Source organism: Aulostomus chinensis, chromosome 20 (assembly GCF_037954235.1).
Source record: "Aulostomus chinensis isolate RoL2024-O1b breed Wild chromosome 20, RoL_Achi_v1.0, whole genome shotgun sequence".
Classification (NCBI taxonomy): Eukaryota; Metazoa; Chordata; class Actinopteri; order Syngnathiformes; family Aulostomidae; genus Aulostomus; species Aulostomus chinensis.
In genome coordinates, this window is record NC_141339.1 from 21,146,916 (window position 1) to 21,173,291 (window position 26,376).

Sequence of the window (26,376 nt, forward strand, 5' to 3'; positions counted from 1 at the left end):
TGCAATTGGATGATATGTGGTACGGTGGTTCAGTGGTTTGGACCGCTGCCTCTCAGCAAGGATTGTTCCGGGTTTGAGTCCTGGAGTTTGCGAGGTCGTCCCATGTCTGGGTGGGTGTTTTTTGTTGTTGTTGTTGTTTTTTTTTACCTCTGGGTGCTGCGGTTTTTCCCGCCATTATAGACTGGCGCGTTAGGCTCGTACTCCTGTTGGGGCTCGCTGCTCAGTAGAGGAGGGGTTAAAAGCAGAGGACACATTTGCTTTACAATGAACAGTTGACAGGAAAGACTTCTTCTTCTGGTGTTCTTAACCAAGCCTCTGGCCTTGGTCCCGTACTGGGCTTGGGGACATTTAGATCATGACCAGTTGCGAGCAAGTATAATTGGCATCTCTATTGTTGACAACATTTTTTTTATAGCATAACATATGTTATTGTAAAAGTGACATTAAAAACATTTTCTGTCAGGATCAAGTTTGGGTCAAAGCTGCACGTGCAGGGCGGGAGTTCATTTAGTTGACATGCCAAAGAAAATCCTCTGACAGAAAAAAAGGGGACATGTCCCACGTATACAGCGAGGACGTCCAGACGCCTGTGTGCTCTGACGCGGGACCGTCTGTGCGCCGTCAGCTGAGCTTGGATCAATATTTCCTCTCTGCAGCAGGACCAGAGGATCAGGAAGGAGTGGATACGCAATCCCTTCACTTCCGAAGTCTCTCACAAAAGTTCAAGAGGTCAAACGGCCGGAGCTCAAAAGCGATGGAGGACTTCCTCTAAGATTTTACTCACATCACTTCCTGTCCAACCCCTCCAGACTAAAGTTGAGGGAGAACACACACACTTGATATTTTTTTAAATAATTATTTTTATAATATTTGTATGTTGTTATCCTGCGACGGACTGGCGACCTGGGTGAACCCCGCCTCTCGCCCAATGTCATCTGGGATAGGTTCCACCCCCCCAACCCTTAACAGATAAGCAGTGTTGAAAGTGGATGGATGTTGTTATCTTATCATTATTTTTTTGTTATTTCTATTATTTTGCTTGTTTTTATTCAGAGAATAAAGAGCAACACAATTATTATTATTACTGTTGTTGCTGTTATTAATTTCCTTTTTTTTTTGCGATTATTTGCTGTTATTGTTTTTTTCAGAGAACCAATGACAGCCCCTGACTCCTCATGAGAACCCTTATTAAGAGTATTTAGAACACCTTTCCCTTAATAGTTTATGAGTTTAGAGTACAGAGCAGGGGCGGCACGGTGGTGCAGTGGTCAGCACTCTTGCCTCACAGCAAGAAGGTTCTGGGTTCGAGCCCCAGCTCCATCACGGGATCTTTCTGTGTGGAGTCTGCATGTTCTCCCTGTTCCTGCTGAGTTCTCTCTGGTACTCCAGCTTCCTCCCACAGTCCAAAGACATCAAGAGGGACCAGGTTAATCCAGACTCTAAATTGACCGTAGGCGTGGCTGTGAGAGCCAATGGTTGTCTGTCTCTATGTGTTGGCCCTGAGATGGACTGGTGACCAGTCCAGGGTGAACCCCGCCTCTCACCTGAAGGCTGCTGGGATAGGCTCCACCCCCGGCCACTAACAGGATAAGTGGTAGATAATGGCTGGATGGATGGATGGATGGTATAGAGCTTGTCTGAAAACTGTTAGAAAAGTGTAAAAAAAAAAAAAAAAGTTCATCAATCAAAGTTGAGGTAAAAGTTGATTATCACGAGACCTAAAACCCACCCACCTTTACTGGAATCAGCAGGTCTGTGTATGTGTGTGTATGTATGAATGTGTATGTGTGTGTGTGTGTGTTGGTGTGTGTTTCTAAGCGTGTTTGCACGTACCAACGCAATGAAAGGGACAGCGTGTGAGCAGGGAAGAAGAGTAATGGCGGCGGTTGTTGGTCGTGTGTGGCGGCCAACAGACAGCCCAGTGATAGTGGACGTGTGGGCACAAGCTTCACACTTCCTGTGATGTGCTCTGACACACAGATGGCAGCTGACACAACACAGATAAGACTCCAACTCCACTCCGCCTCTCCTCCACAATGGATGTTCTCTCTCTCTCTCTCCTCTTACGTGACACACACACATTCGCCTGACTTGATAGACATTCAAATGATTGCAAAACACATTCTCCTTTCTTAATTTCTACCCCCCCACACACACACACACACACCCCGCCGCCGTTTTTTTTTCCCACCACTGCCTTTTCCTCCTGTCGTCCTTGTCCACACTGCGCACAGGTGTGAGTGAAGCATTTTGGCAGAGATAAGAGCAAATATGCAAAGACTCAAAAAGTCACAGTTGAATGATTTCAAATGAACATCCAGTGTCGCCATCAGCAGCTTCCTTTGTTGAAGCAGCCACATGCAAAGTACGGATGCGCAGCTGGCTCAAAATGGAAGTTCATCTTGTAGTTTGGTATGTTTCATGCAGTTAAGATTCCTCCACACCTATGGCGACTAATGAACATTCATAGCAAACATGAAAAATGTTAATGTAAGCAAATGATGACGGCATCTGTGCGCAAATTGTTTTGAATGCCCTCCAGACCGGAGCTGATTCACAATAGCTCTCTTTTCCTCAAGCCAAATCACAACCTCTCAGTTCATTACTCCTGACAGAAAACAAAGGGACTATGAGGGATTGATACACACACACACACACACACACACACACACACACACACACACACACACCGTCTCTTCCTGTGCCTTTCAGGACGGCAGTATAGAAGCTCCATCATCCTGCTGAGGGAACATGGCACTGCATGCTAATGTCTTTACATGAAGCAAACCAGATGGGGCTCTCATGAATCTGGAGGTGACCGGAACATGAAAGAAAATCTTTATTGTCCTAAATTGTACAGTTACCAAACACCATCATCTCTCCACCCCCACGCAGGTACAACATCGTTGTCTCAGATTAGCGAGTTAGTGTCTTCCCATTTGCTAATAATCACTATCCATCAAGTGCAACTGTAGCTAGTTTTAATCAGCTAAAACCAGACTGAAATGACAAGTGCTTTCTTTGATCAAGATTAAAATGACCGGTCTTTTAGGCCTCGTTCAGACTGCAGCCAAGTCAGATTAATTTCTCAAATCACATCCTTTTTCTGTCCACACTGGTATTAGAGATCAGATTGAGGTGTCCAGACATCGCCAAGCTATCACAAGCTGAAGGGAGAAAGCGTCGGCGTGAATCTGATTTGGGCCGACAGTCTGCACAGGTCGACTAGACTTGACGATGGCGCCACTGGGTTTGCTGGATCTGCTCAAAGGTTCAACTAGTTCAGTTCCATGATCCTTCACTAACCAGGCTTTTATACCCACACAGTGGAGCTATCATTCTTTAGTGTGTGTGTGTGTGTGTGTGTGTGTGTGTGTGTGTGTGGGCAGCTGGATGTGGATCGCGTTCATGCGAGGGAGCTGGATAGCCGGGGTGTTGCAGGGATTAATGGGAATTTGTAACTTAGGGGCATGCGTTGCTGCTTGATGGAATCTGGAGCATCAGCTTTTCTCTCCGGGCGATGAATTCATTACTTCCTTTGCTTTCCATGGTGCTCACTCCATTTTTAAAGGTTAGAATATTGTTCTGGACCTTTTTCCATGTAGGCACAGTTAAAAACTGTATGAATGCATGTATTGTTAGACTTCCCTGCATCTTCCAGTAATGTGAGGAATACTGTTGCTATTATTAAGCTGTTCGCATGCTATTCCGTGGGGATTTTAACAGCAGGACGAGGCTCTCTTCTTCCTTCTTAATGGACCTTTTTGTCAACGTTGAGGTATAGAGAACCTGAGTGGTTTTGTTATCTTCCCTCCATCCTGCTCCCCATTCTCATTACTCACAATATACGCTGTAGTTTTTATTTCAGCGGGAAACGGAGACGTGTCAGTATCTCCCAGGCTGGCAGCAGCATCTATTAAACTTTATCGCGTGTGTTTCTGTGGGAATGAGCGAGGCTGAGAGGGTTTGTCATCCGCACTTCCCTACAGGTAACTGTTAGCAAACTGACTGAGAAGCCTTCGGCGCCCTCCGCATGATTAGATTGCATCATCCACGTGCATGGATTCACGTTCACGTTGTAAGGGTTCCTGCAAAGGCTTGAAAGTTTGGAAAAACTTCGCTGTTGTGTTTTTGGTAATGGCTTGAAGTTACTTCTTGGAAAAGCAGTACATCCGTAATTTGTGTTGTTATTCACAATCGCTGGCGTAATCTAAATCTAAAGGCGAATTGCGTCGTTTTGTGGCTGAGATGCTGAAGTACCGCTCTGTTTTAGCGTGTCATGCGTCTCCCGCCGTGTTTCGCTGCTTATTTTTCTTCTCAACTTTCCATTTTTAACTCTGTATTGACAGTTTTTGATGATAATCACTCCCATGCGCACTATGAAAGTCAAGTTCAACAGGCAGGAAGTGGTCACAACATGAAAATCAGTGAGAGGAAGTCCTGCTGAGGCCGAGTGCAGCGCGAGCACACGTGTGGTTCAGGATGTGTCACATTTTATCGCACTTACAATAAAGATTTCTCTTCTCCATATCAGCTTGATGCAGCTGTCAGAGAACAAGGTGGCACACACACACACACACACACACACACACACGCATGCATAGACATGATGCATCCTGGTGTGTGATGTCACCAAGGCCAATGGTAAGCGAGGCCTTTGTAACAGGTGAAACTTAACTGCATTCATTTGCTGATCTGACTCAGACCTTTGTGTTTCCAAGTTCACGTTACGAAAGGGAGCGCCGGAGGGGCCGTGTCAGCTCATGCGTCACATTTTCTTAGCTTGCCCGTGATGATGTCATCACCGGGAGACGTTTTCAAGCCCACGTTCAGACTCGTGTTCCAGTTTTGTATTTCTTTTTTTTTTTTAAGGACAGAAAAGGATTTTTGGGGACAGAAAAGCTTATCTTGTCAGAGACGCCATGAAAGAAAACCATCACAGATTTTGTGTTCCATCTTTTTTTTTTTTTGGTTTGTTCATTAGATCATACTTCTGCTCTCCTCCCCCATCATCATCATCATCATGATCATCATCATCATCATCAATTTGAAGACACCATTTCAGTGGGCCTCGCCTGAACTGAGGACCCTTCCTCAGCAATTTGTCTTTTATTCAGACTGTGTTTGTAGATGCATGTGGACTAGGTTCTCCCTGGTTCAGAGGGATGCGTCTCTGCTTGCTTCTGTTTAAGGTCATTATTTGTGGTGGTTTTCACAGCTGTTCTCGCAAATTCTCTTCACGCTCCAGGGCTGCAACCGCTGGTAGTTCTCACAATCAAGTACCAATTAGTTAGTCCGTTCATCGAATAATAAACGCTTTCACCGTGTTCAAAATCAAAGGCACAAAGGAAAAAGAGAGGTCTCTTAAAATGAACTAGTTGGTTCCTTCAAAAAAAAAAAAAAGAAAAGTCAAGGTTTTTACTGTTTAAATTGCCTACAAAACAGATTGCTTGTAAAATCACTCTCTAATTGCAAACTTGAGTATTTTCTTCTTTCTATCGCGTCCATGTCATGCGACCTAAGGACTCCAAATCAGTACAAACTCTGGGTACTCGACTGCCATGTACTGCCACTGTTTTCATGTGCTGCAAAATTCTGCATTTTCTTTTTCCAGTAGCTTCCATGTAACGAGACGTAGGAACTCCGAATCAGTGGCAGGTATCAGTGCTGGACTGGAAATACAGGAAACACCTCTTTTTATTGCCTTTTATGGCTTCATATATTTCATAGGATTTTGTTACATTTTCTTTGGCTTGTGTCCTTTCTTTGTAGAACCGCTAAGTACAAAGTCGTATGGATTAAACTAAGCTCCAATGCAAATAATCTACATGGATTCTGTTTAGTAATCTAGTTACTCCAGGTTCTCGAAGAATCGTTTCAGCCCTACAAAGCTCTTTATTCACCAAGACCTTTGCTAGAAAAGTCCTAGTCTGGCTTCGGTGTTTCTGATTAGAGTGCAGTCAGGAGCTAATCCCGTAAGTGCCTTAAACGAGATCACGAAATCAGGATGAAATCAGGATCTCTGCATCCGTGTCAGGAGATCTAAAAGGCTCCAGCGCTGCTTACCAGTGGTCTGCATGTGATAAACTATTCATGTCACACACACTCACTCTCAAACTGCTCCCCTATCTAAGGCCTGCTGCTCTTTTACCAATGGGTTACAGACCAAAATATTGTGTTTGGGTCAAATCTGACATGTGCACTATGCAGAGCAGGTGGGGAGATAGCGGCTACATCTGCTGGAAACATAAACAAACATGGCAGATGTGACTTGTACATTTCCACGGCAACTGTCCAATTCCAGCAGACCTCATGGCTCTTGTCCAGATGGGTCAGTAGAGTACCTACGCCTGGCTGACATTGAATTATAATTCTGATTATGTCAGTTTCAGTGCACGCTGTGAGCAGTAACATGGTTTTTATGCAGATTACATATTCAGAGAAAAATCTAGTTGAACGTCTGGCATTTCTTTCATTTGCCCTCCCTCTCCAGCCTTCGTTTCTCTCCCTCAACCCCAAAAAAGAACACAATCCTACATTGTTTGCTCCATTGTAACCAGACAGCCGCATTTTCAAGATGATTGTCCCAGCGTGATGAAACGAGCCCTGTCAGGAGCTACAGCCGATTACATGGCTTCATGCCGTGATCAGTCTTTGTGTATAAACACTTTTTAAAAAATAGCTATCAACGCAGCACAACATGTTGATGGATAAACTCTTACAGTGTCTTCATGACAATGAAAATGCTCTCTCTGCCTTCTCTGCGTGACGGAGAGCCTCCGAGGAGAGAGACGGAGAGATGTGGTCTTTGTTTTTTAACAGGAACACGGTATTTTTGTTCATCTGTCTCTCGCCTCGGGGATTTAATGGCACCGCATGCACGCGCGCGCGCACGCACACACGCACGCATGCCCACTCTGAGAATCTCTTTAGCGTCACTCTAATGTCACGGTTCACATTTAAACATCCAAGATGAGTCACACATGTCAGGAATTCTATCAAAGTCGTGACCTCTGAGACTCTCTGAGCTACAAGTGTTCCTCTTGATAGAAACGCCGACGCTTTAGACTGGATGAACATTTCTGGTCCTTCACCTGCAAAAAGAAAAGGTGTCTGGTTTTATATATATATATATATATATATATATATGTGTGTGTGTGTGGGGGGGGGGTAGATTTCCCCTATACAATCTTACTTTTATCCCACTTTTGGTCTCTACCACCTGATGGAAATCCACGCTGCTGCTGTTTCAAGATGAGCAAAAGACAACTGAGGAATCAGGAGACAGAACTGAGTCACGGTTCAGGTTCCGCTGCAGTGAAACAGAGGTTTTTTTTTTTTTAACGCGCCCGCGTCACTTCGAGGTTCACCAACATTCGTATGCTGGTCAGCGTTATTTGACAATGATGATGTGATTTGCATCAAAACAAGTTTATGTGATATTCACATGAAGTGAGACAGTCAGGGGAAAGATGCTGCTTCCATCAAAGGCAATTAAAGGCCAGAGTTAATCACTTTCTTGGAGAAAAAAAAACTGGATAGAAAGACACAAGTTTTAATCAATGCCTGGAACAGGACTCTGGTGTTTTAATCCCTGCAGGTTTAATATCACTTTTTATTTGGTTGCTAATGGATAAAGTTGATGAAAAGTGAAGATATTTAACTATTTATGATCGACTGATTTGAGCGAAGTGCCGCTCGTCCAGCAGGAGAGCCACGTCTCCCGCGGTGAAACGAGATGTAGCGAGATGTCAAGATGGTGTATAGACATGCGGAGTCAAATTTTCTTGGTGTGTTGCTTTGATATTCTCTCATCGTGACCAGCTGTTTGCAATCGTCCTGTCTGCCTTTCGTCTCTCCGCAATCAGCATCACTCAGCAGCGTTTGACCCGTAAATTTATGAACCTCCACCAATGTGATCCACAGGCTAATTACATCTGCCGGAGAATGAGGCATGTGTTAGTCCTTCTTTCTCAGCAGGGCTCACTTACTCAACCTGATGTCGGTGTGTGTGTGTGTGTGTGTGTGTCTCTGTTTCTGTGTCTAAGTGTGTGTGTCCAGGCTTAATCAACACTAATTGGCACTTCTGGTATTTAGCGTCCACCTTTCTCAAAAGTGTCTCCCGTGTCACCGTTTTCTCAGACTGCCGGTCGATTTAAGCTCTCAGCAGCTGTTGCCAGGGACATTATCAGACCCCCGAAGAGAATATTCCCACAGGCACCTGTCTCCCCTCGCACTTTATCTAACGGCCTTTTCACGAGGGAACTTCACGCAACCGGTGCTTCCAGGTACGATATAAATTCAGCCGCGCCACAGGAAGCGTTCGGGGACTGAGAAAAAAATAATACCTGTACGTTTTGGAACGATGAGAGGAGAAGCAGTCGACACCAGTGTGCCATCTCGAATTTGGCAACGCACCAAATGGATGTCACTGACCTCTGTGGAAAATTCACACGTTACATAAGTCAGCTTTTCATTTGGGATTTTGTTTGTGTGTGTGTGTGTGTGTGTGTGTGTGTGTGTGTGTGTGTGTGTGTGTGCTCAGTAAAGCCTCCCTCAAGTGTTTGAAGTGTTGGGTTTGTTATGCTGGGGGACGGCGGATACAGATTTTCATGTAAAGGTGTTTTTCTTTCATAACAAAGAGACAACCTTGATTAAGAAGGTTTGCTTTCGTCTAAACGGCTGTGTGTTTTAATCAGAAATCCTGGATCCGTTTGCGCCTCTTTAATGAGGCCTACTCCAGCTGGAAGGCTGTCGGCGCGCCTGCTTTGATCAGCAGCCCGTGGACATGGGATTACACTGCTAACACACTGCGCTAATGGAGCCACAGGGCAAAACACACACACACACACACGTCTAAACACATATGCAAATGTAAGAAATATACATATAGACGCACACTCGATGGCTGACAAGAGCCAAATCCCATGAGTCACTGTCTTGTTCTTATGCAGCCTATTGTGTCAGGCCCTTTCATCTGCTTGTGTCTGTTTGTGCCAGTGCGGGTCGGCTGAGGTTTAGGATTCCACGTTGAAGTCTCTGCCAAAGAGCGCTCAGTGAGAAAGGTCCAAAGCTCAGCGCTGACACACAGCCCAACTCTAGAGACTAATGGCTTGTAGCTCCCAACATATGTTGCTTTGTGTAATTGCTTTAATTGCTGTCATTGTACGTAATGGTTGGTCTTTTTCATCTTCCCTGGTGGTGTAGGCATTCTGCTAATTATATCTGTCAGCCCTGCAGCCAAATCGAGCATTTCACAGTGAAGTCAGAGCAATGGGAACTTTGAAATCAGAGGGCGCTTCTACGAGTGTGTGTGTGTGTGTGTGTGTGTGTGTGTGTGTGTGTGTGTGTGCGTGTGTACGTGGTGGTAAATGACAGAGGAGTGTCAGGACGGTTTAGGAATCATTGGACGTAAATGAGAGACTCCCCCTCGTAGCTTTGTGGAGCGCGAGTGTGTTCATGACTTGTTTATCTTCATTTATGCCTCTTTTTCCCTCCGTCCAGGTACGACACCATCACCAACCAGTGGGAAACGGTGTCTCCGCTGCCCAAGCCGGTCCACTCAGCGGCAGCTACAGTCTGCGGAGGGAAGGTGTACGTGTTTGGGGGCGTGAACGAAGCCGGACGCTCGGCAGGCGTGCTGCAGTCTTACGTACCGCAGAGCAACACTTGGAGTTTCATCGAATCGCCCATGATAGGTAAGACAGGTGGCTACACCCACAGAGGGCCAGTCGACCTTATTGTGTTACATCATCCTGCTAAAAGACGCAGGTGAAAAAACAGGTTCCTCTCTGCTTTGATCAACATTTTTCTTGTTGTGGGCCTCCGTTATTGTCTGCTGGCTGCCTGGCAACAGTGTTGTTTTACTAAATGCCCAGTATCATGGAACAACTCTTGATTGAAGGCTGAATATTATTACAAAGCTGATGACTGTTGTTTTTCCCCACATAAAGATAAAATCGTATATATTTTCTGAGGCTTTATTGCGGTAAAAAGCTACAGCTGGGATTTAAGAAAATACTGATTTTGACCTTTTTCGATGGTCGTTGTTCTCGCCATTTCGCTATTATTTCCCATCATTACAATAAGAGGAACACAGCTGAAGTGATGGGTGGCTCTGACCATTGCAGCTGACACACTGTCAGCTGAACCCTGCAGTTATTCACCGCATAAACCTGCAGCTGCGTTCCAGTTGGAGCCACCAGGGACTTGTGAAGGACTCGACACCACAGGAAACACTACCGCTAGGAGTCCAAGGCAGCAGGAAAACACACACTTGGACAGCTGTGTTCCCGCTGAAGGAAAAGTACAATATGTCACAATATACAAATACCAGTGTAGCATTGTGTTGCTATGGAGACGCTGCTGCCTACAAATTCTGTTCTCCAAACTTGAGTCTCACAAATTAGCTAACGGCAGAATTCAGCGCACGGAGAAAAGCAACGTGTCATCTAAAAAGACACACACACACACAAACACACACACACTTCGTTTAGAGATGGGGTTATGGACAAAACATCCACTCCTAATGTGGTGTCATTACTACTGCATGCCCCACCCCTTTCACCTAAAACAGCCCCAGATGTGCGGTTTCACCTGGATGTTTTTCCTCTGGTTTTTGAGGATTTTTGTTGTTACCGCCACAAAATTGCCTCCCCTGTTGTCACGACAGCGCAGCGCATTTTAATGTGTATTTTGCCGGCGTTTTCTCCGAGCCGCGGGAGGCGTGAGCTGTCCAAGAGCGCTCAGAAGATATGAATACATATACAGCATGACTCTCGCACAATATTGGAACAATTCAAATAATTTTAGTCCCTTTCAATCATGTCATCACAAACACTTGGAAAAATAGAGGTGAAAAATACCAGAATTCCTCTGAAAGGGCTTGCAAACGCCCATTTGGGCAGAGTCAAAAATTTTCAATAGAATCACAAGTACTTTTGTAATCACCAAATTTTTCAGAATAATTCAATCGCAATATTTTGCCATATCAGCCTACAACACAAAGCCTATCCATGATCCAGACCCCTTCAGGTTTATTTTTTGCAACAGAAATAACAAGAAACAGTGGATTTGTGTGCAGTATTTGAGGACATTTCTGAGATATCGCATTCAGGTCAGCTTACACTGACCTTCACCTTTGACCACCGAAATATTGTCAGCTCATCCTTGCGTCCCAGGGGACCTTTTTGCCAAATTTAAAGAAATTCCCTCAAGATGTCCCGGAGTTCACAAGAATACGTGATGCCTCTGACCCACGGGGTATCGCTGGCGCCCGACTGGGATAAAATCCCAGCTTCGATTTGATTGCTTTTCCACACTAATAAAGTCTTGATTACCCTGTTCAAGACGCTGGAACACAATGGACTGTCCAACTGTTGCATTTACAGGGAGGAAAAACTTGCGTGTTGTTGCTGCCGGCAGCAGTCAGAGCACCAAAGGTCACAAAATGTTTTTACATTTAAATGTGTCCCGACAAAAAAAAAAAAGAAAGGTTGTGTTATTAAAGCGCAGAGGCACTTCACTCAGCGCCGTTGCCCAGAAACTCTGTTATTAGAGCCTTTTCAGAGAGAGAGAGAGAGAGAGAGACTGTGAGTGAAATGGCGATTATATAACGCGGGTTGAGGGCTGAACCGTATTAAAGATCTCCACACACATGAGATCTACTTACCTCATATCAACCGTACACCCTCCCCCCATCCCCACTCCCTGGGGTGCAGGTACACAGCGCATGAATTATGTAACAAGCCAGGAGGTTACCGTTTGTGTGTGTGTGTGTGACAGGCAGACTGTCATCTGTCAGCTTGTAGATGAGCCGGCATCTGACAGCCAACGAGCCAGGAGATAATGGACGGGTTTAGTGCTTCCTGTGAAATTGGGCCGGCGATGATTTTAGTGAGCCAGTGGGGAGTGTTTCTCCATCAACCCGCTGCCTCTCTAATCTTCCTCCTCATCTCTCTCTCTCTCTCTCTCTCTCTTTCTTTCCCTCTCTCCGTCACTTTTTCTCACCCCCCTTACCCGCCATCCCGTCCCTCGCAGTCTCTCAGCACTGTCTTATCGACTGACACAAATACGGACGCGTTTTTTTTTGTTTTTTTTGTGCGTATGCATGTGTGCGTGTGTGTGTGTGTGTTTGTGTGTGTGTGTTTGTGTGTGTGTGTTTTCCCTCTGCATGGACGATCTCCCGAGTGGACTGCAAATGGGTTTCACAAACACTTATCAAGACTGACTTCCTATCTCTTGCAGAGTGAAAAATAAAATCACTGGTGCCAAAAATAGGCCCTCCAAGTCTATTGAGATTCACGTTGTCTCTATAACTTTGTTTGCATCTTCCTTTGTCTTGGATACCTGCTGTGCACGACACATAAAGGAAGCCCCTCACATGCTATAAACTATTTATGAAGTCTTGTTGCCCCTGCTAAAAGGTCGTTTCATCCAACGCCAATTGTTTGGAGATACCTGTCTGAGATTTCTGTTTCTACGGCGATACCATCAGGGGAATTGTGTTTATGGTGCTCAGAGCACTGAAAAATGACATTTCTCTGGATCCACAGAGGTCTTTAAAGCATTCTTCCTTTCAGCACTACAACATGCACTCACCGATTTATTAGTTATACCTGGATGAAACTAATTCGGTGCAGTAAAGTAAATCCTTTCTTTTGATACGAGTTGCACAGTTGGGAAAAGCTTGGTGCAAAAAATAGAGCATCAAAGATAATAGACAAGACACGTGGAATTTAAAGGTAAAAACAGGAGGGGCGCGTTAAATGGGGTGATGTTGAAGTCATGCGTCTGTGGTGTCGTTAGCTTTGCACCTCTAACAACTGCATTTATGTGCCAAAAACAAACACAAAAAAAACCCTTTTCATTTGTAAAAATTATTTTGATGGACCAAACATGAACGTCCGTCCACCTTGCAGACATTCTGCAGTCATTCAAAAATCTGAGGTGAAAATCCCACTGGTTTTTGGTCTTGGGAATCCATGATGATGCTCATCTCCAGTATGTCCTACAAGAATATTTCATCACTTTATTGTAGTAATTACTTATCACCCGAGGTGAATATTGCTCAACTTTCAGCAGCCATTTAAATTTTTTTTTTTTACCAAAAGTGATACTGTGTGACGGGTACAGACTTTGATACAGTCCTTAGTCGCTGTAGTAAAAGCAGCATGGAGGACAGTGACAGCATTTGCCTCTTTTTGCTCCAGTTTTGACAGAATGATACTTGAGCCACGACTGTCCATTTTAAGGAAATTGACACGCCTTCACTCAGGGTTCACATCGCCACCGATGCCAAACGTAGCCAATAAATATCAGAGTCTGCCGTTGCATTCGAAAGTCAGATGTTAGCCGTGAGACAGGGACGCTGGTGGGGCGTTCCCCTCGCTCAGTGTGTTCTCTCACCTTAGAAATTGGAACTTTCCGACGTCGCAGTTGCACATGAACACACCACCAGCCTTCATTTTGGTCTCAGCTTCCTTCAACACCTTTGTGATGTTATCAAAGTGATAAAAATCCGTCCAAAGAAAGACAGAAAGTATCTAAAACAACAACAGTCCCTCTGTGGTGGTTCCTGCTTCAGTAGGTGTCTTTAGAATCCCATCTTACTTTCACACACACACACACACACGCACACACAACAGAAGTCATATTCTGTCACAGGGACATCCATATAGATAAACACTTAACTGAAACTGTCTTCCTGGAGTTTTCATCCCCGCTGACAGACAAACGGGTCTCCATCGACTCGTGGGCCCCAGGGCCCTGAGAGCAGAGGCAGCGCTCCCGGGCTGTTCGATTGGGAAATTAACCGCGAGGGACAATAACTTACTCAAATGACGCAGCGATCGCATGGTAATTTAGAGCGACATTGTGGAGAAAGAGGAAGCGAGAGCAACAATGCAGGAGAGGTGGCGAACATGGAGTGTTTCTATAGTTACCTAATTGGACACACCGCCTCTCCTCCATCCCCTCCCTTCTCCATCATACAAAATTAAAGTACATCATCCTCTTTCACTCCCTACACTCCTTTGACCCATCATTTCAAAGGCTGCTCTTATTATCCTCACTACATAAAAGGACATTGTGTGAAAAGAAGTTTTCTCTGCTCCGATTACCTTTGTTGTATATTATCTCAGCTTCTGGCAGCAAGAACTGAGGCGTCTTCGTCCCATTTCCACTTGTTCCTCGTGTTCTGCGGTAGGACGCAGGGCGCCAGAGAGGATCCCCGGCACCTCAATCTTCAGATGTGTTTATTATTTGTTTATGCCACACACACCCCACTCACACACACTCGCACACACACACACACACACACACACACACACACACACACACACACACACACACACACACACACACACTACCCCCGCCTGTGACTGACCGCACTGCAATGCTGTGATGACGACTGCAAGCTTTTATCGGAGAGCGGTCTTATCTTTATCTGTACAGTACACAGTAGTGGTTTGAGTGAGTTGTGATATATTTGTGTGTGTGTGTGTGTGTGTGTGTATTGTAGCGTTCTGGTTTATCAGATGTCTGATACAGGAATCAGATAGCTGATGATGTGAGGGAACAACAAGCTGTTTGTTTAGACAGCAGCCACAAATTTCGTCATGGTAGTGTGTGTGTGTGTGTGTGTGTGTGTGTGTGTGTGTGTGTGTGTGTGTGTGTGTTGTCTCTGACTTCAGCCGGAGGTGTCCCAGACTCTGACTAAGCTATTTTATCAGGTTGTGAGAGGCTGCATCAGCCTATGTTGCCCCGCAGGCACAGCTGTACTTCTATCAGCGCTGCCGTGTTAAAACCTTGTTTTGCTGTCTTATTTCCCCCCTCGCTCCCTTCCCCGCATTCATTTTTTATGTAGAATGTGGTCATTCTTGGCAGAGCTTTACGCCCTCTGAGCTGTGAAACCAGACAAAAATCCATTGTGAGACTTCAAGGATAGACATCACTCCATCCCACAATCCAGAAGTTTTCAGCCGCCACAGACTGTGGTGTATTTCACTCCAGGAGTATACGTGGTGGTAGACGGAGTTGGTTTGTTGTGTTAGCAACCACTAAAACTGGACTTTTGACTTTTAAAATCCATGTAAACACTTTAGTCTCACTGGTCCTGATCTGATCTGACGAGGTGTTTTGCACGTGTTCCTCAGGTCCCACTGCAGTACTCAACCCAGACGCTAAACCGCACACAAGTCAAGGATGCTGCCAGATTAGCATCGCTAACTGATCTGCCTTGCACATGTGCAAGTGGATCCTCCATCTTAGATTCCACTTAGATTGAGTTTAAGCCAGTGCTTGATTGTCCTGTGGACTGCAGCTAACAGCTAACAGTTAGCATATGATGTTTGAGTTACGTTTTAGCCACCTGAACTGCGTTATCTCCAATTTAAACACGATATGTTAACAGTTATCCATTAGCTTGTGCGGTCAAACGTAATCTTATATACAGTAGTTTGTCCTGCACAGCTGTCCACGATGTTGGTCAAGCTGTTGTCTGAGCCCGATCGTCCTGCCAGCTCTAGGTAACAGCTAACTGTTAGCATGTTATGATTGAGTTGTTGATAAAGTGATGTTCCTGAGCTTCCTGTGGGTGCCGGCTAAGCATAGATGCATATGTTGTTTGAGGTAATATCCGGTGAAGTAACAAACCATGAATTTCATATGCTAACAGTTAGCTATTAGCCAGCACAGTCAAACTCCGTATAACACGGTTCGTTTAAGTGATGTCGTAGCAGGATAGCAATGAGGACACCAACTTGATGGCGTCTTTGCTTAAATAGTCTTTGAATTTAAGTCTCTCATCAGTCAGGGATGTGGGTTGCTAATACATTTGTTATGAGGCGCAACCAGAAGAAAGTCTGATTGCAGCCGTTCTGGAAGAGACACGTACTTCCCCTTAAAAAAAAAAAAAAAATTCATCTGAGGTGCTTGTACACCGGGATAACAACAGTAGCCCCATCAAATGACCCAATCGAGCTCCATCTTTAGCTGATTGAAGCTGCACTTCTGTGGCCAGCGAGGAGCCAGGGGATGAAAATCAGTGGAGAGCTGTTGAATCCCAACAACAGTCCTTTGAGGCATGCCAATGAGAATGAGATTAACCCGCCTGGTACTTCTGCGAGCACTCCAAACTGCTACCCAACCGTGTGTCCACGAGAGACGTGGGAAGCAATGATGAGAGTGAGGAGAGAAGAGGAAGGTTTTTCCTTTGAGAGCACCCTGTTATTATTCTGCCTCAGGTGCCGAGCAGAGAGAAATGACTACTCTGTGGTTATGGGACCCAGCACAAAACATCATGCTCGGGAAGACTGGCAGCGGCATAACAATGAGACGAAGAAGGTAATAGAGGAAAATAAACATGTCAGGCGGAGTGTGAGGATGACCAATCAGTGGCGACTCGCACCTTCAGGGCCCAAATTGAGGCTGATGGTTGCAGTGGAGGTTCAGATTGTGTGTAAATGACGGCGGAGGGGTCACACGGGGCGTGAAACTGATTAGAACAAAGACATAAAGATGTCTTTGAAGACTTTTTCCAGCATGATGAGGCAAAGTGTAGCTGCTGAAGATGTCATGCGGCGTGACTCATTCAGAGTGTCAATGTGAGAAGCACCTCTTCTCCCCATAGGTGACCTGTTAATTAAACATGTCAGACTCCTCTCAGCGACGGAGGGGGGTTGGGTGAGGGTGGCGGTTCACTATACACCCATGCAAAGATTTCATTACAAAGGCGTCAGACTTCCACCCCTGTTGCTCGTCCCCAATGAGGAAATGTCCGTCCATTATGGCAGAAAACAGCGAGTGCGGCGTCTGGTGGCGGCCGAGCCTCCGTGCATTATTCATGCTGCTTGTAAATTGGCCGGCTGCATTCTGCTGTGGAAAAATTGCTCTGAGTCGGAGACACACTTCCTCTTCCCACACAGTGGGGCCGACGTTCCTGAGCTGCAGGCTTCCAGTGGCATCACTCTGCACAAACCACAATTCCGTTTCGTTCCTCATCATCTATAATTCTACAGCTCCTTCAATGCCTCTGTTTTCCTCGTGCGCTCCACTGCTGCGTTCAATTGCATTAGTCGGTATTCAGCAGCCCCGTCTGACCTCCACCAAGGAGGGACCGGATTTGTTTGTTAGCGGGTTAGCTCCAAGGCTAACGGGAGTGTTTAGATGGAGTGCGGAGGAAGGGTGGATCATATTACAAGGAAGGAGTGATGAACTTTTGGAAGCAATCTGGATCCCACTGTAGATCCTGAGGACTTGTGCTGACGATGCAGCAGGATTCCTTCTTGTGCTGTTATTTTTATGCTGTTACATTAATGAGATATCCATCCATCCATCCATCCATCCATCCATCCATCCATCCATCCATCCATCCATCCATCCATCCTATTCTTTTCAAATTTGGCTCTAACATCCACTGGGAATTTTGGTCCCTGAAACTCAAGGAAATTTCTTCGTATTTGGCTCGAATGTCCACTCACAGATGAACTGAAAAAATGTTGGTGGTCAAAGGTCAAGGGTCGCTGTGACGGGCACATGATGTTTCCAGTTCCTTAAATCAAGAATCTGGGCCATTCAGTCTTTGTCAAACAAAACCACGACTGTTGTCGATGGTCTTTGACTCTACAGGTTTTCAGGACACGTGATTTTGACTGACATGCATGTTAGTTTTAGTCATCAGATTATTCTTCATTTTAGTTTTGGTCTGGTTTGTGCTGATACAACTTGAAACCTTGTTGCGGATGAGCATTTTAGCTCACTTTTCATCCACTGAATTAACAGGAACCATGTGACGCGTTGAACTTTGTGTGGATGCGATGGTCGATATCTAAAAACGTGAGGATGGCGTTTGTTGATAAGAAAGATGAGTCCTAAGATCTTGGCGAGGTTCTGCGTCGTGTTCCGGATGTTTGGGAAGTGAAACTCCTGATCAGATGGTGCTGATGCCTCCATTGATCGGCTCCTGGAGGAAGTCGCAGTCCTCTCAGCCCCCCCCCCCCCCCCCCCACTGACAAACTAAAGCTGCATTTATGAACTCCACTTTTTTCACTGTTTTTTTTTTGGCGCTCATTTGTTGTTTGTTTCTGTTTGTTTGTCTTCCTCCAAAGCAATCTTGAGAATGGCACATCTGTAAAGTGATCAGGAGACTGAAGATGATGATTTTTTTTTTTTTTTTGCATGCGGCCCGGAGACCAAAGGGAGGAAGAACACCAACGACAAATTGACGCCATTATACTGAATGGAAATGTGTCCTGCGTGTGAGAATGACATCTGAAGAACAGCTTTGTGCCTTCTTTAACAAATCTCTCTCTCTCTCCCTCTCTCTCCCTCTCTCCCTCTCTCCCTCTGCCTCTCATATATTTAGATAACAAATACGCCCCTGCAGTGAGTCTAAATGGATTCATATTCATCCTGGGAGGAGCCTACGCTCGAGCCACCACTATCTATGATCCAGACAAAGGCAACATCAAGGCCGGTCCCAACATGAATCACTCCAGGCAGTTCTGCAGGTAGGAGATTATTAATGGAGCAGCTCAATCCCCAGTGTGGCATTTTAAAGATTAAAAAAAAAAAAAAAAAACTGAGTGTGAACATTCAAACGCTTGTGTGAATGCCTGCAGGAATATGTCCGACTTCTTTACTAAGACTAACCCGTCAGTCCAACTCAGGTAAACGGTTGCAAGCGGGGGAGTGTGTTCAGGCCACTTAATTAGAAGAGGAACAGAGCCGGCTTTTGGCCGACGACGTCTCCATCACGATGCAGTTTGCTCCCTCGGTAGAGGAAAAACTCTTTCAAATCCGCGGCCTTGATTTTTAAATGCGCTTGATCAGGAACGCCGCTGTCTGGCTGTCATGAGACGAGACGCTTCAGTTCAGGTGGACGCCGCCGCAGCTTCCTCTCATTAACCCTCTCAGCCACCATGTTATTACACTGATGTCAGGCTTCCGTTCTGTTTTTAAAGAGGCTGATTAGCTCCCTCGTCAATTTTCTGCCACCAGCCGGAATCATAAATTCAGTCTTTTAGATGTATTCAACCTTCTGAGCACACAAAGGTAGCGTTTACTCACACTTGTACTTTTACTTGTACTGCACGCACACACACACACACACACACACACACACACACACACACACACACACACCACTGTTGATACACAACCACATGATTTTAGTTGAATACATGTATTTTTTTTTACTGGCAGGAGCCCAGAATAACACCCAGAAATACTGCAGTACATCTTTTAGCGCTGTGATGACTGTGGGAGCAAAGAAAAGCATTAAGTTGCTCATTTATTGCATTTAATACTCCAAATGTCATAGTTTTGTGCGCAAGAGTTGAGGTTGAACTCTCAAAATCCTCCCAAAACACCAAATCAAAATGTTTTTTTGATCTCTAAAATACCTTCTGATACCGGTGAAGTAAAAAGTTAAAAAAAAACAACAACAGTAAAATCTTGGCGTTTCAGTGAGTTTAAGAACCGACCTCATCATTACACACACGTGCACGCCTCACACACACGACAAACTCCGTCTGTTCACATTATTTACCTGTAAGTTTCCACATTTTCATGGCCTCGTCTGTGTAAACCTAAAAAAATAAGCGGCAAAATTCATGTGAAATAAAATAATTAATGTAGAAATAAAAATCTCCTCCTCACATGTATTAACACACGCTATTCTGTTGTGTAATATCATGTGTCTGTCATGTTATTCTTTCAGAATAAAAAAAACAACAACCATGTAATAACCACATTAAAAGCTTTAGGATTTCACCTTCCCCTTCATTAAAACTGAAAGTATTTATCAACATTCAAATCCATCCGAGGAGATTTTCCTCGGTTTTAACCAAATACTCATAATATTGTTGAAGATTTTCATGATTTTTCAGAAAACAAAACAAAATTTGGGCTTCATTTATTGACTGAAAACATTTCCAAGTTGTTCATGGGTGTATGAACTCTGCTGTCAGAGATGGTAGAATGTAAAAAAAAACAACAACAACAACAAAAATCCAACCCCAAACATTTTAAGTCTGAAACTTTCATTTAATTTAATTCACCCGACCGTCTGACAAGAGAGAAGCGCAGGATTAGAACAGTTAGGTAAGTCTGAGAAGCTGCAGGTTTGTGATGCTAATTTGTGATAAAGTGAGATAAATGACAGTCAAGCAGAGGAGGATCACATGAGCCGGCGCTGCAGCTGACCGGACCCGGTTCCAGGGTCCTGGTGTTGGTTTCTCTGCCCGAGCTGAAAAACACAAGCAAAGTACATTTGGGAAGCAATTCCAGACATTGATCTAATGTGCAGAAAGTAGAACATAAATCAAGTTGTCAGAGTTATTGATAAGCTGCAGCAGGATCAGCAACGCACTCACTCACTCACACACACACACACACACACACACACACACACACACACACACACACACACACACACACACACACACACACACACACACGCACGCGCGCACGTGCCAGGCAGCTGTTCTGCTACATTTAGCCACCAGACCAGAGGAGGAGAATCAGCATACAAACATGGCTGCCAAAAAGGCTCGTATCTGCAGTCAAGGGATGAAGTCAAGGAGGTCACAGTGCAGGAGAGCGTTGAGGGCCCTCCCCGGGCCACTGCCTCCCCCTTGGTTATCAGGAGCAGCAGCTTCAGGCTTCACCCCGGCACGCTCTCCACTTTTGGTCAACTGTGCTTTTTCTCTGAGTAGATTTAGGCTTTATGTAATAATCTTTTTCAGTCCCAACAGTGTTTGTGTAGTAGGATGGCATGTTGTTCCCTGTGTGTGTGCGTGTGTGTGTGTGTATGAGTGTGTGTGTGTGTGTGTGTGCGTGCGTGCGTGCACCTTATGTAAATGCAGATCGTTCCAAACCCCAATAGGAGTACAAAACCCTAATCAGCTTACAGCCCAAGTTTTAATCCTCTCTGCACACAAACTCCTGTTTCTGGTTTTCATATCAAATAAGCACATTTGTGGAGATATTTGCTTTTTCATTAGATTTTTTTTTCCACTCGCCCTCAAGAGGGAATCTAATGTGCCCCCCACCTTGCGCCATAGACTTGGTGTGCATGTTGAGAGCATGTGTGAGGGATGTCACGTAATCCCAGACGCAGCCATCAGCATGTTTGCAGATATCGTCAAGCTTTGTTGTCTGATCACAACTAACAATCAGCAGGAGTTCAGCCCAGAGAGGTGGTCTGTGTTCCCTCTGGGATCTGCGGCTCAGCATCAGATTGACGTGTTCGATACTCACCGAATGAAAGTAACATTCTTACGTACCCACCCGGTTTTGTACATGTCCAGCATTACCACACACTCTCACCAGTTGTAAATACACCACAATTTACCCAAATGTGGTGTTTGTTCCAACTCTTTAGTTGGAGGTTTAAGGGTGTCTTGTTAGGAGGCCTGGAGGAGCCAGAGAGAGAAAAAAATAATAATGATTTTTAATGCCATGAGAGATAATGTGTTCCCCAATGTATGTATACATGTATGTGTATGTATGTTTGAGTATGTATATATGTATGTATGTATGTGTATATATGTATATATGTATGTATGTATGTATGTGTATATATGTATGTATGTATGTATGTGTATATGTGGATATATGTATGTATATGTGGATATATGTATGTGTGCATGCATGTGTATGCATGTATGTATGTTTGTGTATATATATGTATGTGTATATGTGGAGATATGTATGTATGTAAATACATGTACGTAGATATGTATGTGTATACATGTACTTATATATGTATATATGTATGTATGTGTATACATGTACTTATATATGTATATATGTATGTATGTGTATACATGTACTTATATATGTATGTGTATACATGTATGTATATATGTATGTATGTATGTGTGTATGTGTATACATGCATGTATATACAGTATGTATGTATATATGTATGCAGGCATGTGTACATATATGTATGCATGTACGTATGTGTGTATATATGTATCTGTGTATGCATATATGTGTATGTATGTATGTGTATATATGTATGTATCTGTGTATGTATGTATGTATGTGTGTATCTATGGGTATGTGCATGTATGTTTATATATAAATATGTGTACCTGTATAAATGTATGTATTTATGTGTTCATGTATATATGTGTACATGTGTGCATGCAAGCATGTATGGGTTTATATTTATGTATGCATATATGTATGCCTTTATGTGTGTATGTATGTATGCACAGGGATAAAGATGTATGTATGTATGTTTGTATGTGTATATTTACACATGTGCTTGTATGTATGTATGTGTGCACATAGGAATGTATGAGTTATATGTATGTACACATACATAAATGCGTACATACATATATACATGAACACATACATACATACATACCAATATATACACACATATATTTATACACATACATTCATACAACAAGACATACATATACACATACATACATATGTACATATATACATACAAACACATAAATATGTGTCTGTCTGTGTATATATATCTATATGTACATATATGTACATGGTGTATGTATGTATGTATGTATGTATGTATGTTAGTGCATGTGTACGTGTATAATTGTATGAATGTTTGTATGTCTACATGCATGTATGTATGTGTTTATGTGTGCATGCATGTTTGTATGTATGTATGTGTCTGTATGGGTAAATGAATGCATGTGGATATGTACGTATATGTGTATGTATATGTATGCATGTGTATGTCCATATGTATGACTGTATGTGTGCACATATGAATGTTTTGGAATATGTATGTATGTACACGTACATAAATGCACACAGACATATATATATATATATATATATATATATATATATATATATATATATGAACACATATATATATATGAACACATATACGTACAAGCTTACATACATTCATACACAGACATACATATATACATGCGTACATAGACACATACAAATACTTGTGTAAATATATGTGTTTGTCTGTATATATGGATATGTATTGATATGTGTATGCATGTATGTACTTAGGTAAGGATATATATTTGGGTGGGCTGCACGGTGGTGCAGTGGTTAGCACCACACAGCCTTGCCTCACAGCAAGAAGGTCTTGGTCTCTCTGTGGAGTCTCCATGTTCTCCCTGTTCCTGTGTGGGTTCTCTCTGGTACTCCGGCTTCTTTCCACCGTCCAAAGACATCAAGAGGGGACGAGGCTGATTGATACTCTAAATTGACTGTAGGTGTGACTGTGAGTGTGAATGGTTGTCTGTCTCTATGTGTTGGCCCTGTGATGGACTGGTGACCTGTCCAGGGTGAACCCCGCCTCTCCCCCGTAGACGCTGGGATAGGCTCCAGCCCCCACCCTTAATAGGAATAAGCGGAACACAATGGTTGGATATATTTGGGTGTATGTATGGATGTTGCTATGGGTATATGCATATGTGCACATTTATGTACGTGTATATGTGTACATGTATGTATGTATGTATGTGTGTATTTGTACATGTAAGTATTTATGTATGGGTATACATATGTATGTATGTGTATATGTGTACATGTATGTATGTATGTGTATATGTGTACATGTATGTATGTATGTATGTATGTGTATATGTGTACATGTATGTATGTATGTGTATATGTGTACATGTGTGTATGTATGTGTGTATTTGTACATGTAAGTATTTATGTATGGGTATACATATGTATGTATATATGTATGTTTATATGTATGTATGTGTAGGTAAGATAAGAGATAAGATAAACCTTTATTCGTCCCTCAGTGGAGATATTGGCAGGGTGTATGTGTATGAATATCTGTATGTCTACATGTATGTATATATGTATGTGTATATGTATGAATGGGTATATGTATGATGTATGGAAGGGTATATGTATGTATGTATATATGTACGTGTATATGTATGAATGGGTATATGTATGATGTATGGAAGGGTGTATGTATGTATGTATGTATATATGTATGTCTGTACATGTATGTATGTATGTATGTATCGGTATACGTATGTATAGATGTAGGTGTTTGTGTATATGTATCTATGTTTATATGAATATGTGTACATATGTTTGTATGTATGTTTTCATGTTTACATGTGTATATATATACATGGATGTATGGGCATGTATATTTATATATATTTATTCATATGAACAAACTGTACAAACTCAGGTTTCGAGGATCTCGTAGTGGTATTGAAGTACTTCTGTGTGTATTTGCAGCGCTGTCATCCTGGATGGGAAGATCTACGCCACAGGGGGCATTGTGAGCAGTGAGGGTCCGGCCTTGGGCAACATGGAGACCTTTGACCCCTGCACCAACACCTGGACGCTGCTACAGTCCCTTCCCTGCCCGCTCTTCAGACATGGCTGCGTGGTTATTAAGAAGTACATCCAGAGTGGCTGATGGCAGCGGCGGCGGCACACAGACGCCACCGCGTCCACGCAAACACCAGCGGAGCTCCGGTTGTGGGACGATGTGTGACGGCAGCTTCGGGACGGCCAGTCAGTCAGCAACCTCTGGACTTGACGCCAGCATCCACCCCTCCCCCACCCCCACCTCTAAAACCCCTGTGCAGAATGTACTCATGCCCAACTACTCAGCCATGTCAGGTGACGACGCTTCAGCTCCAGTACTGTATGTGTCATGGTGGTAGTTCATCCAACAGGCACAGGGACTCGCTTAGTAAAACTCCTTTCTTTTCAACCACGTGGTTTTCCTTTCAGTTCTCAGAATCCCTCCTTACTCAGCTAATACTTCAACACACTCAAAGCCATCGCAGGTCCAGATTTGTACACTTATTTTGTAGTGAATTTTTGTTTTTTTGCGTGTGTATGGACTGTTTTTTTTTTTGTTTTTTTTTTACTAGCGACCTCTAAAGGACGGGAGGAGAAGCGCAGGTGTTAACCCGTGTGGATGTGATGAGGTTCCTCCCTCAAGCAAAATTCCAAAGTCTAGATGTTTTAAATCTGGGTCAGGTAGAGTTGAGACGTTTATTTTCTTTACTCATGTGCTACTCCAGCCTTCTGGAGTGACTTGTCCTTTCTCACACACACACACACACACACACACCCCGCCCCCCACCCCGACTCATCCTGTCGTTCTCTGGGACTTTTATTCTTTCAGCTGAACAGACTCCAGGAAAGGAAAAAAAAAGAAGCACAATAATCACCTGTGACTGTTATAAGTTTATTTTTTCTGTTTTCCTTCATCTGCCCACCTCTTCTTTTTTGTTGTTGTATACAAATGTGTTTCATTGCAACCCACAAGTTGCATTCTGTAAATACAGGAAGGAAAATATGTATATTTTAAAAACCTGAAGGCAATTCTGTATAAATGTTTTTAGAAAAAAAAAACCCAGATAGGTTGGATCCAAATGGTATGTCTGTAAATCTGTATCCAAAAGGAAAATTAACAATTGTTATTATTGAAGCCTAATACATATACCAGACCATGACGATACTGTTGTGATTTATTTCAGCTTTCCTACAATTTTCAAAAGGTTACATTGAAGATGGTTTTTACGTTTGCAATCCATTGTTCCAGAGCGAGACAAGAAGATCGATACCCTTCTCTCTCCGTTCAGGAGCTAAGAGCCAGAGCGCTCGTTAGCTTAGCACAATGAATGGTAGTGGTTGGGAAGTTTTAGCATACCTCTGTCAAAGGTCATCAAATCCATACTTTTCCAGGACAGGCTGATCCCGCATTGAAGTATTCACATTCACCAAGAAGTAATAATTTAACATAGCAGGTTAGTTTTAAAATCAGGTGCATAGCCGGAACTACTTCCCTGACCAGGCGGAGTGATTTGCTTAAGAATCTTCAGCTAATAATAAAAAAAAAAATCCTTCACAACTCGGAGAACGAATGCTTCAGCTACTCATGTCAGACTTGACAAGAGAGGATTACTTCTGGATATTCCTTTTGACAGAGGAATGCCAACACTTTCCAGTCATTGCGCTACACCAGCGAGCAGCTAGCTTAGAGCACACAGGTGAGAGGGGCGTCCGTGTTCTTGTGTGGGTCTGAGGAGGACGGTAAAATAAGCGTATTTCCACAGAAAAGGTGGCTTGTTCCTTTGACGAATTTCAAATATGACATTAACGAAGAAAAACAAGACTTCAGATTTACAGTTTTGCACCTTTTATTCAAGTATATCACAGCAGTTTATTTGCGAAATACAGTAAATGTTCCATTTCAAATATAACTTACACTAAAGTAACAATTGCGAACGGGTGTGTTAAATACATTAAACCTCAAAATGAACAGAACTGACAAAGCTATGAAAAGACTAAAATTAACCGTGGAAAAATTAGGGAAGAACATGTAGGATTGAACAAAAGCCTTTCCTTCTGCATAACTGG

The 26,376-nt window shown here is 43.5% G+C and overlaps 1 protein-coding gene across 5 annotated transcripts in view; it reads left to right on the forward strand.

Annotated features, from left to right (window-relative positions):
- Positions 1 to 25,482, forward strand: part of klhl29 (kelch-like family member 29) — a 262,520-nt gene extending 237,038 nt beyond the window's left edge. For all 5 annotated transcript variants that reach the window (XM_086190650.1, XM_086190648.1, XM_086190649.1 and 2 more), the window contains 3 exons: positions 9,505 to 9,698; positions 18,365 to 18,509; positions 24,235 to 25,482. In XM_086190650.1, the coding sequence (XP_086046776.1) occupies positions 9,505 to 9,698; positions 18,365 to 18,509; positions 24,235 to 24,418 (523 nt within the window). In that variant the 3' untranslated portion in view covers positions 24,419 to 25,482. The remainder of the gene's footprint in view (positions 1 to 9,504; positions 9,699 to 18,364; positions 18,510 to 24,234) is intronic.
- Positions 25,483 to 26,376: the final 894 nt, after the last annotated feature.